Here is a 12500-nt window from a genome sequence, read left to right as displayed (position 1 = left end):
AATACAGTTAAAAAAAATCCTGACAGCAGCATGCACGAGGAAACACGCAGCATCCAGAGGGACGCCGCTCGCCCTCCGCCATTCGCCCTCTGCCATTCGCTCTCCTCCGCTCGCCCTCCACCGCTCACTCATTTTACGTCAGATCTGTGTCTTTATCTGTTTCACTGTCGGCTGTCGCTTTTCAGGTGTTACTTCCTCTCTGCTGCTGCGGCGCCGCTCAGGATTCATGTTTACTGGAAATGAACACAGCGACATCCCCGATATTTAGAAATGGATTTTCAAAGTGCTGACAGGCAGCAGTTTGCGTCATGGATGAGAATACGGAGTGTATCAGAGTAGTTACTGCAGGGTTTCCTGCACATATTTATTTATCTGTGTCGGCCCACGACAACGAAACCATCTGCCTCCATGTGCTGAATGTTAGGGGCCGGCAGCAAAGCTGTTGCTTAGTTTTCCTTCATGTTATTTCTATTTTTCAGAGGAAATCCATCTTCCTATGCATAAAAATAAACCAAACTTTGCACATTGGTCCAGTCCCATGCCAGACTTCCTCGGCTGCAAACACAAGCTGACAGTCCTGATAGTGGCGCTACAGCGACCGTCTACATCTCACAAGTCTGAAAATTCATAACAAATCATTTGTGCGTGCTGCAGCTTTTACACCTAAATGTACGAGGAAACTTTTGTTCTCTTCACTGTGGTACAAATGATGAAGTCCATCACTCACATACACCAAACCTGCTGCAGAGCGTCTGCAGACTGTCCGACACAAACCGTCCACACAGATTTTTCATTTACCAACAGTGCATTAAAGTGTTTGACTGTAAACATAAACTCGCAAATTAAATCTTTGATGTTCATGAAAAAAATGACAAAATGTTGCTGTCAGGGCAGATTAAGCGTGTAACATTTCAGAATTTTATTTTTGGCAGCATTTTGAATTCTGCCCTCATATAAACTATTGCAGTCTGTGGGAAAATGGGGTCTTTAAACGTCTGTTTTTCACTCATGGATCAAATCAATCTTTGTAAAAACTGCTGATCCACATCTCTCTGCTGTCTGGATGAAGTCTGCATATTCTCATAGTTTAGTCTTGATGAGTGAATTTTTGGCAGCAGTTTGAAATCTGCCTCTCCATGCACAGACAGCTGATATCCTGCCCCCTGCTGGTCGTCTCTGGTTTCTCTCTTGATATTTGATGATGATTGGATAAAATTTTTGTGCATTTTTGACCATTAATTTATATAACATCCCAAGATGTTTAGAAGTCTCTTAGAGCAGTAACAGGCCAGTTATTTTGAATTTACTGTGCATCAAAAAATTCAACTACCATTTTCAATCTCAAAAATAGAGCTTGATAAATAAAGTTCTATGTCCAAAAGCTCTGTCTGTGTACTTGTACCTCACCAAAGGCAGTAATACCAAACATACTGCTCTCCTGCTGCTCACACATCTTCAGCTCACTTTGACTAAATGTGAACTGTTGGTCTAAAATCTTTTCTCAGCTGAATCCGCAGCGGCTCATGGACGAACCCCCACGCTGCATGTTCAGCGAGCCGCTGGCTCTGCTGCACAGATGTCTGCAGGCTGCACATGAAGGGGAACACGGTGCAGCCCGAGGCAGCGCTGAGTTTGGGAAAACATCACAACCAGCAAACAGCAGATCCGGGCAGTGGGGGGGGGGGCACTGCCGCTCCGACTCATCTGGACTCTTTGTTCTGCACAAAGCTGCCGCTGACGCAACTCAGCAGTGACGGGATGAAAAAACACGAGGGGAAAACCACACTGTGTCAGCTCCATCGTTACATTCTTCAACCAAAACCAGGACAAAATAATATTCAACGAGTCGTCCAAATCAAACCACAAAAAACACGATCTGTCGACGCCCTCTGGAACGACACCAACGAGTGTTTGATAATCGGACGCCTCGGCTGAAAATCAGGCCCAAACGGCTCAGTTAGGTTCACGCAAAGACTGCGGCTTGAATTCAAAGATGTACTTTGTTACGGTTAGGGTTCAGTTCTCGGTTTAGAAAAAAAACATCATGGTTGTGATTGAAATTCATGAGAAGATACAGCGACCTGAGGGCGTGGTGTTTGTTGGACACGCCCACCTCCCCTCCCGCCGCCCTCCAGCTCCTAAATTTACATCATTTCACGCATTTACTCAACTACTGTAACATGAATAAATTTGAAGTACTAGTACTTTATTTTTTCATGCTAATTTACACTTTTACTCAAATTCATATCAGAGGCAAATATTACCTTATTTATTTAAATATATATGATTTTTTTGCCTAAAAAACATATAAAGAGTTTATAAAATATGCTTTATATGACATTTTTTCGTCTTTTTGTTAATAATTTAGAGTTAGGGGATGGTAACCCTTTTTCTATTTTTTAATACTTAATTCCTGGGTGTTTTTTCTAATAGTTATATATTTTTTAAAAATAATTTTCTATTTTAAAAAAATAAAATAAAGCCCCAAATGTCCTCAAATGCCTGAAACACCCCAAAAAAATGCCTAAAATTGAAACAAAAATCAAACTAAATAAAATTTGCCTCAAAAACAGCAAACAATTATAAAAGAAAAAGAACTGCCGCTTTAAAAAAAAGAAAAAGAAAAAATGTAAAATAAAACAAACCTAAGCCTACAATGTCTTTAAATGCTAGAAACCCCCCTGGTTTTAACTAATTTCACTTTATTCCTGTGATGTGTTTTTTTTCACTGTGTTTTCAGCCCACGTTATTTACATTTTGTCAAATCAAATTTAATTTGTGGTCATTTCTCTGATATGTGGACCGTGAACTAATGACTGAAAGAGAAGCTGGAGCCAGTGGCTGCACCGGTTTGAATCACTGATATAAGTGAAATATTAGCATCTTAATCAGGTGTTTTGTTGAGTTTTTTGTATCATTTCTTTGGGTAAAATATTCTGATGCAGCCTCTCTATCTGTCACAGTTTCCTGTCCAGCCTGAAAACTTGAAACCCATTTTTGTAAACTTCACGTGGTTCCCGCTCTCTGTCTGTGAGGGACAGAACATCAACAGGACGCTGCAGTTTTCTCTCATACTTATGTGAAAGTGAGGACGCGTCTAACCGACTGTAGGAAGAGAAATGAATCGACGCGGCGAAACACGCCTGAGCGCCACAGACTGATGTGCTCTGCTCTTCTTCACCTTCACACACATTAGCGTCATCCTGCTGCCATCCTGCCGCCATCCTGCCGCCATCCTGCCGCCATCCTGCCGCCATCCTGCCGCCATGCAGCGAGAGCGAGACCCATCCATTATGTACGGGAGGAGGTGGAAGGCTGGAGGTCAAAGGCCGATCTAAATTGCTATCCATTATGTAAGAGATTTGAAGCATGAATTATAGAAAACCTCAAATACATAATGTGACTGGATATTTAACTCAACTGCTTCATTTCCAACTCACTTACTTTGTTGTGGAGATGAAGTTTCTGCAGCAGATTTTATTAAGAACATCATTTCAGAGATGAAATATGAGATGAAGAATAATAAAAACTGCATGACGGAGCACATTTCTGCTGCAGAGTTCATACAGAGGTCAGTTTGCAGAGTTCAAACGCCGAATTCAACCAGTTTCGTGACATAAAATATTGGCATTTTTTACTTCTGCAAGTGACTTTTGACACTTTTATTTGGTTACTTTCTGGTTCAGTTTAGGCACAAAAACTCCTGGTTATGGTTCAGAATAAATAATGTTTTGTTTTAATGTTAATGTTTTTGTGGCGAGTTCAAACTCGAATTTCGACTCAATTCGTAACGGAAACGTTGTCATTGTACATTCCTACAAATCGTGCATAATTTGGGAGTGTTTTATTTGGTTAAAGGTAGGTTTGGTTAAGGCACATAAACACTGAGATATGGCTCATAATAGAAAATGTTTTGGTGGCACTATTGTGACAAAAAATGTAGCAAAAGAACAACCTGTATTCGTGGCACTAACCGAGCCGGAAACGCAGCGATGTTTATGAAAAAAAACAACCAATTTTTGTGGCAGTATTGCAGCAGGACAGCAACGTCTCGGTCACAGACGATGCTTTTTGTCGCTTTATCAGGGCCAGAAATGCTGCGATGTCACTGTTTATGTCACGGTTTATGGCATTTTCCTGGCAGGAAACGTGGCTGTCAAAAGTTATAAATACCAATAAAAACAGTAAAATGGACATGAGCTCGCGGCGCCGTGAGAACACGGCGCAGGCGGGGACACTCACCTGCAGGTTGGCGCAGGTGGAGAACATGCAGGCGCTGTCCAGGGGTTTGATGGCGTTTCCGTGCAGAGAGGGGGCGGGTTTGGAGATGACGGGCGGCGGGGCGGGGGGTAAGAAGGTGGCCGCCTGCTCGGTGACCAGCAGAGTCCCTCCCTCTGAGCCGTAACCAAACGACTGGATGGCGTTCTCTGTGAAGAATCAACATTAGAGCGGCATCACAGCCACTTTTATCCAAATGACACAGTGACGGCGAAATGACCATTTGTCACATTCACTTCCTGTCTGCCTGTTTCCTGAATCTAACTCAGTTTATCTGTTTGTATTCACACACATCAGCTTATTTTCTGCCTCATTTTCTGTCCACTTTGTTCTTCTCCCATTTACGCTTTTCAGATGAAGTGCGCTTTTCAGCCGTTTACCTCCATTAATCTGTAAAAAGAAGACGTTTATAAAAGACGGTTAGACCCAGTCTGAATGAAATCTGTGGAACTAATGTCGAAATAAAAAATGGAAATACAAGTCAGAAATGTGCCGGAACATATTTCATAGTGTCTCTTGCAAAACTGGAGGTTGGAAAGCCAAAATCTGGCCCCTGACAGGGCGCCTGGGGGCCCCGAATTCACAGTAAAATAAAGTGATTGACTCTGTATAGTTTTTGTCCTTTTAGTCTCCATAAGGTGTCAGAGACATAAAACAGCATCAAAATAGAGCTTGTTGATCAAAAAAAGAGCCAGAGGAGGATCCCCACACCCCCGACAGAGGACACAGCTGAGACACTGATGTCCTAAGATCACAGAAATGTCCTGAAATTCCCCCCAAATCCTAGAAATTTCCTACATTTTAGAAACATCCTAGAACCCAAGAAATGTCCAAAAATCCTAGTAAAGGTCCAAAGATCTTAGAAATGTCCTTAAATCCTCAAAAAATCCTAAAATCCTAGAAACATGCAGAAATCTTAGAAATTCCCTAAAAACCCAGAAACATCCAAAAATCTGATCTGAGAAATGTCCCAAAATCCTAGAAACATCCCTAAATCACAGAAATGTCCAAAGATCTTAAAAATATCCTCAAATTTTAGAAATGTCCTGGAATCTGAGAAATGTCCAAAAATCTTAGAAATATCCTAAAATGTAGAAACATACTAGAATCTGATAAATGTCCAAAAATCCTAGAAACCTCCAAAAAAAAAAAATCCTAGAAATATCATAAAATCTCAAAAATCCAAATATCTTAGAAGATCTGAGTAATGTCCTAGAAATCCTAGAAATGTCCAACAATACTAGAAATGTCCTTACATCTCAAAAATCCTACAAACATCCTGAAATAGAAATCCTAGATGAGTCCTAAAATTCTAGAAATGTCCAGCATCACGTAATGTGCCATACATTACAAGTTTGAGGTCATTTATTTAAAATTTTGTATAAATATGTGTGTGTGTGTGTGTGTGTGTGTGTATGTATTTCTGCCCACACATACAGAAGATTAACACCGTGCGTCGCTCTGTTTCGTACATATAAAACCTGCAGCAGCTCAAAGCCTGAACAGTCCAAACGTCAAACAGGAAAGTCATTACTGAGTGTTGAGAGCAGACGGTGACGCTCTGTACGAGCCGCTCGGATGTGTTTGTGAATAATTAATAGTCAGTCCACTCGACACGGCTGCGCTCCGCCTCGGAGGACTCGCTGACATGTTAACACAACTCAAGGTTACTGTTCAACTGTAAAACTCGCTTTGGTTTTTATTTTTTCTCAGGATGTTGGTGAAGAGTCTCAGTCAGCCAGGTCATGATAACTCTACGTTCTGTATCCTGGGAGACGTTTCACTTCTAATATGAGCAGCTTCTTCACTTCTGAACAGCCTAAAAAAAAGACGTGAATGAAGCCGTCGGACTGGAGCGACCACTGTTAACCCCCTGAAACCTGAGCAAATTATTCTCAACCAAAAACATGTGGGGATGAATAACTTCAAAATAAATTACACAAGGTTAGGATTAATAAAAAGTTACAAGAAATTTCTCTGAAAATTAGCACACAAAAAATTTTAAAAATGCAAAAATTAAAAATAAATTAATGGGAAAATGGCTCAAAAAAGTGTAGAATATGTAAATGTAATTAACTTTAAATATATAATTATAAATTATTAATAATTATTTTCTTAGATTTTTCTAATTGTTTTTTTGTGGCCTTTTTTATTTTCATTTTCCAAAATAATTATCAATTAATTTTCTTGTCAGCTTTTCCTCTTTTCTTTTTTTAGGACATATCAATTATATGAAAATTAACAAACAAAGAAAATAAAAATAAAACTGGTCAAATTAAATAAAAAGGATGTAAATGTAGAAATATAATATATTAAATATATAATTATAATTAAACAATTATTATTACTCATTTTCTTAGATTTTCTCTCTTTTTTCTGCTACTATAATTCATTTATATTTTTTTCTTTTTTTAAAACAAATTTTCACTTCATTTATCAAGATTTTTCTCTGTGTTTTTTTTCTGTCTATTTTCTTTTTTTTTTTTTTTCTTTCTTTCTTTTTACATCATTTTTTAAATTAACTGTGTATTTTTTTCGAAATTCATTGGTACAAACCAAAAAAAAAGGCTCAGTGTGGTTCATCTATGACTGTTTCTGTAGTTTGATCCAATAAAATCGTCCTCACCCTCTGTGGTCCGTATGATTAAATTCCAATAATGTTTAATAAAGTGAAGCTCTGATTAAAAAGTACTGTGACGTGGTTCCTGTGTGCCGCGGGCTCGTTTGGCACGTGGACACGCATGTATATGTTCACATTAGACGAGCGGAGGAGAGGGTGCGGAGGTGAGATTGTAGTCGGCTGGTGTTATTTAAAGAAAGCGTCTCGGGATCTTCGGCACGTCGTCTCACACTTCTCTCGTCTTCCTCCTCCACCTAACCTTTCTCCTCAATTATCTGCCTCTCCCACTCTTTCTTTATTCCACTCAAACATGCGACTCTGCACACACGGCACACTTCATTTTACCGTATCCGTGAGGACCGCCCCCGTCCATCGAATCTACTGCTCGCTCTACAGGCCTCCAACCCGAACCGCTCCACAGAAAACTGCTGATCCACCACCCAATTCTGATCAGCTCATTGTCAAATCAAAGTGGAGGTTTGTGCCAAATTTAAGGAAACTCCCTTAATGCGTTCTTCAGATATCAAGGTTACGAGAATGAGACAGACACAAGGTCACAATGACCTTGACCTCTGACTACCAAAATCTAAGCAGTTCATTGTTGATTCCAAAGGGCTGTTTGTGCCAAATTTAGGGAAACTCCCTCAATGTGTTTTTGAGAAACCATGGTTACAAAAATGAGATGGACACAAGGTCATGGTGAACTTTGTCTATCAAAATCTAAACAATTTATTGTTGAGTCCAAAGGGATGTTTGTGCCAAATTTGAAGAAATTCTCATGGTAAAAAAGGTCAAATCTGGTTCTCAAGAATGAGACAGATAACATCAAAATTACCTTGACCTTTGACCACTAAATTCTAATAAGTTAATTGTTAATTGTCTAATAAGTTAATAAGTCAAGTTAATTGTTGAGTCTAAGTAGACGTTTGTGCCAAATTATAGGAATCCGCCTCAATGCTTTTTAGAGATACCACGGTTATGAGGACGATGTAGACAGAAAAAAAAATCGCAATGACCTTTGCCCACAAAAATCAGCGTTTGTGCCAAATTTACAGAAATTTCCTACAAGGTTTTCTTGAGGTATCTGATTCACAAGAATAAGACAGACAATGTCACAGTGACCTTGACCTTTGACTACCAAAATACAAGCAGTTTATCGTTGAGTCCACGTGAATGTTTTTGATAATTTATATTATTGTTGGATTTTTAAATCCAGCAATAATTTCTTCATTCCAATCATTTCTACTAATATAATTTCAAGAATTTCATAATTTCAAACGCTTCATGCATTTCCCCCTGGTCACTCAGGGAGGTGACATCTATTTATCTATCTGGAAAAAAAAAACCTGATTCCTGATGAAAAACAGGTGAGCGCCGCGGTGCTTGAATGAATTAAAAATCAACTTTATTTCTGTGCCTGTGGGAATTCACATGAATATGCTTTTTTTTTTAGTATGGAAGTTAAAATTAGTCTCCTACAGAAAAGTTAGAAGTTTGGAAGAAAAGAGTAAAAAATCTGCAGTCTTGAGATGCGTGGAAAGGCTGTGTGTGCAGAGTTGTGTTTGGAGGCAGCAGATGGGATGAAAGAGCTCTTTGCGTTTGTTATTTTTGTCGGAGGAGAACCAGCGGGTCCAGTCAGATCTGAATCTGTGGGAGTTTTGGGGGGAAGCTGCAGACTCAAACGCAGCTCTGACTTAAGCTGCAACCCGGCCGTCAATCCACGAAGGTGACCGAACTTTGGAGGATTTTATTTTCACGTTCAATCTGCACGCTTTTGTGGGCGTGAGGTGCGGCGCAGAGCGAGGACTCACTGAGGCAGCTGTTGTGCGTGAAGTCCCGGTGGAAAGCGTCACACTCGCGCTCCTGACTGCCGGTGCCCCTGCAGGTACACCACAGGCTCATGGTGATGTTGGAGGGACTGCTGTCGCTGTAGTTGGGCGTTACATCAGAGCCTGAGATGGAGAGAACAGGAGAGAGAGAGAGAGGTGGGGGGAATTAGGATGCAGATTAGCCAGGAAGAAAGCTAAAGAGGATTTCTGCAAATTGAGAATTGAATCAGTGGATGATTTCCAGCGAGGAAGTGAGTCACCTGCAGCGGGTTTCTCTGACAAAGACACGCTGACAGAATAACAGCTTCTGCTGTAACTCTACAAAAAGCGATGGTATTCAAATAATGGAGGTTGGTAGAATTATCTACACTATCAATCAGTGCAAAAGTGCCTTTTTAAACTAATTTTCTTACTAAAATATCAATTACACTGATTATCAGTGAAATTTAGGGTTTACAGCTCTAATATAGGTTTAGAATCAGTTATTTTTATCCCGTTTGTGTGAAATTATGTCATAATTGGTGCATGAATTTTTGAATTATAGCGAAAAACACATTGACACTGACCATGAAATTCTTATTAGTTTATTACTGAGACCAAGTGGAAGCTTGCGCCAAATTTTAGGAAATTCTCTCAGGGTGTTGTTTAGATATCGCAGTGAGGAGAACGACAGTAACGACAAAACCACGGTCGCCTTTGACCACAAAGTTCTGGTCAGCTCATAGTTGAGTCTGTGGACTTTTAAGTTAAGATTCTTGTAGAGATTCTTGAGTTATCAGGATAACAAGAACAAATCTATCCAAGTGGATGTTTGTGCCAAATTTGAGCAAATTCCCTTACAATAAAAGATTGTATTCAAAGTGCTTTTTTAAAACTCCTTTTACGTACTAAAATATCAATTACATTGACTATCTGTGAAAATTTGGGTGTACAGCTCAAATCTAAGTTCAAAATTATAATAAAAATCTCTTCCACTTCATTATTTTATCATGTTTGTGTGAAATTTTGTCATACTTAGTGTATGAATTTTTGAGTTATAGTGAAAAACATGTTGACACTTTGACCACCAAATTCTAAATTCATTCTGTTGAGTCCAAATAAACTTTAGCAAGGCGTTCTTCAGATTTCAGGGTTACAAGCATGACACAGAAGGAAAATCACAGTGATCTTTGACTGCCAAAATCTAATCAGTTCATCGCTGAGTCCAAGTGGAAGTTTGTGCCAAATTTGAAGAAATTCTCTCAAGTATATATATCCTTTAAAAAAGGAGAATGAAAAGTGACCTTGAACTTTCACCACCAAATTCTAAGTTCAGTTCATTCTTTAATCCAAGAGGCAATTTGTGCCAAATTTGAAGAAATTTACTAGAAGTGTTCTTCAGTTATTGTGTTCATGAGAATGAAACAGACAGGGTCCCACTGACTTTTACAACTGACCACAAAAATCTGTTAAGTTCATTCCTAAGTCCAAGTGAACATTTGTGCCAAATTTGAGGAATTTCACTGAAGGTATTTTTGAGATATCAGATTCAAAAGATTCAGACAGACAAGGTGAAAATAACCATAACCTTGACCCATGTCCACAGAAATCTGATCAGGTCATCCTTGAGTCCAAGTGGACATTTGTGACAAATTTGAAGAATTTGCCTCAAGGTGTTCTTGAGATATTCTGTTCACGAGGACGAGACAGAGCCGGTCACACACCTTTGACCTTAAACTAAACAGATCTTTGTTGAGTCCAAGTGGACGTTTGTGCCAAATTTTAAGAAAGTTCTAGAAAATTAGATATTGCATTCATGATGAGACAGACAAATGAATGGACAGTTAAAAAACATTACCGCCTCGGGCCAATGCTGCTGCGGAGGCATAAAAACAGGCGAGTGAACTCACCGATGAGGCCGACGTAGGACATGAGACAGCCGTGGTAGTTATCATGAGGACAGCTGGTGACCGTGTGAGACGTCACCTGGCAGTTCATGTGGAAATCAGCGAGTCGAGACCTGCAGAAACACAAACACGCATCCAAAAGAAACACTGTAGGAAAAATACTTTGTAAAACAAATTTTAAAAAATATTTGCAGATTGAGTCCCTCCTGGAAATGAAAGTCGGTTAAAACCTTTCGAGGCCCGACCGTCTCTGTTTGACCTTTCCGCTCTCAGGCCGTTTTCAGCGTCTGCTATCGTATTTAATTCACATCCATTAAAGTGCACCCCAAAATCATCATCATCCGGTTCGCTGGCACACTGACCTTTTTTTCAACCTGAAGAGTTTGTAGAAATCATTTCATTCAAGTCTTTTTCCATCTTCAACCTTCAAATGTTTTTCCCTCCGTGTCCCCTCCTGTGCGCCGTTCACTCAGGAAGTTTCTTTAATTTTAGAAAGTTTTGGTGATTTTAGGGTTAGGATTAGGACTCTACCATTTTAGCGCATTTCTCAGAATTTTAAGAAATTTCTCTGATTTTTGGATGTTTCGAGGATTTTAGGGCGATTTTTCAAAGTTAGAATATTTCTAGCATTTAGGGACGTGTCCGATATTTTAATCCATTTCTAGGACTTCAGGGCATTTTCAGGATTTTAGGACGTTTCTAAAATTGTAGAATGTTTATCAGATTTCAGTATATTTCTATAATTTAAGGACATTTCTCGGATTTTAGGAAGCTTTTAGTATTTTGCAGGATTTTAGGACATTTCTTGGATTTTAAGACATTTTTAGGATTTTATGATGCAATTATGATTTTCTAGTATTCCAGACAATTTAGCACGTTTCTCTGAATTTTAAGACATTTCAAGGACTTTAGAACATTTCTAGCATTTTAGGACATTAGTGTCTTATCTGTGTCCTCTGTGGGGGTGTGGGGGATCCTCCTCTGGCTCTATTTTGATGCTGTTTTATGTCTCTGACACTTTATGGAGACATAAAGGACAAAAACTATTCACAGAGTCAACCACTTTATTCGTACTGTCAATCGGAAAATGGCTGGGGGCCACCAGGGGCCCTGTCAGGGGGCCCTGTCAGAGGCCCAGTCAGGGGCCCTGTCAGGGGGCCCTGTCAGAGGCCCAGTCAGGGGCCCTGTCAGGGGGCCCTGTCAGAGGCCCAGTCAGGGGCCCTGTCAGGGGGCCCTGTCAGAGGCCCAGTCAGGGGCCCTGTCAGGGGGCCCTGTCAGGGGCCCAGTCAGGGGCCCTGTCAGGGGGCCCTGTCAGGGGCCAGAAGGCCCTGGGCCGTAGGCTGGGTATCACTGCAGTGAAGATCGAGAACAGCTGCAGTGACTCTCCTGACGGCTGAACATGTGGACATAAAAGGCTGATTCACGGAGCAGTGGGAGATAATCTGTGTGTTCAGCGTTCATGTCCTGCAGAATCCGGCACATCATGTTAATGCAGAAACTGTCACAGCCAATAATGTTCAGCGGCTCAGCTTAATCTACCGTCCTACTTCTCTGTGTCTCCGTCCTGTCTGTCTCTGTCTGTCTCTGCTCTTCACATCCACAGCCCCTCTCCTGCTGTCTTTTCTCTTACAGCAGTGATACTCAACGTACGGCCCGCGGGCCAAATCTGGCCCCTGATAGGGTCCCTGGTGGCTCCCCAACCAATAAAAAAGTGACTGACATTGTGGATTGTTTTTGTCCTTTTAGTGTCCATAAGGTGTCAGAGACATAAAACAGCATCAAAACAGAGCCCCCACACCCCCGACAGAGGTCCTAGATAAGATCCTAATGTCCTAAAATTATAGAAAGGTCCAAAAATCCTATAAACATCCTAAATTCCTATGAATG

General features: G+C 40.4%; 1 protein-coding gene across 2 annotated transcripts in view; it reads right to left on the bottom strand.

Annotated features, from left to right (window-relative positions):
- gfra2b (GDNF family receptor alpha 2b) overlaps window positions 1-12500 on the bottom strand; it is a 131106-nt gene that overhangs the window by 48869 nt on the left and 69737 nt on the right. For both annotated transcript variants that reach the window (XM_088071010.1, XM_088071011.1), the window contains exons 6-8: window positions 10617-10726; window positions 8710-8850; window positions 4243-4427 (exon numbers count right to left, since the gene is read on the bottom strand). In XM_088071010.1, the coding sequence (XP_087927136.1) occupies window positions 4243-4427; window positions 8710-8850; window positions 10617-10726 (436 nt within the window). The remainder of the gene's footprint in view (window positions 1-4242; window positions 4428-8709; window positions 8851-10616; window positions 10727-12500) is intronic.

This window comes from Plectropomus leopardus, chromosome 20 (assembly GCF_026936395.1).
Source record: "Plectropomus leopardus strain MGB_pleo_1.0 chromosome 20, ASM2693639v1, whole genome shotgun sequence".
Taxonomy (NCBI): domain Eukaryota; kingdom Metazoa; phylum Chordata; class Actinopteri; order Perciformes; family Serranidae; genus Plectropomus; species Plectropomus leopardus.
Note: the sequence above shows the minus strand (reverse complement) of the source record. Positions and strands in the feature narration are given on the sequence as shown.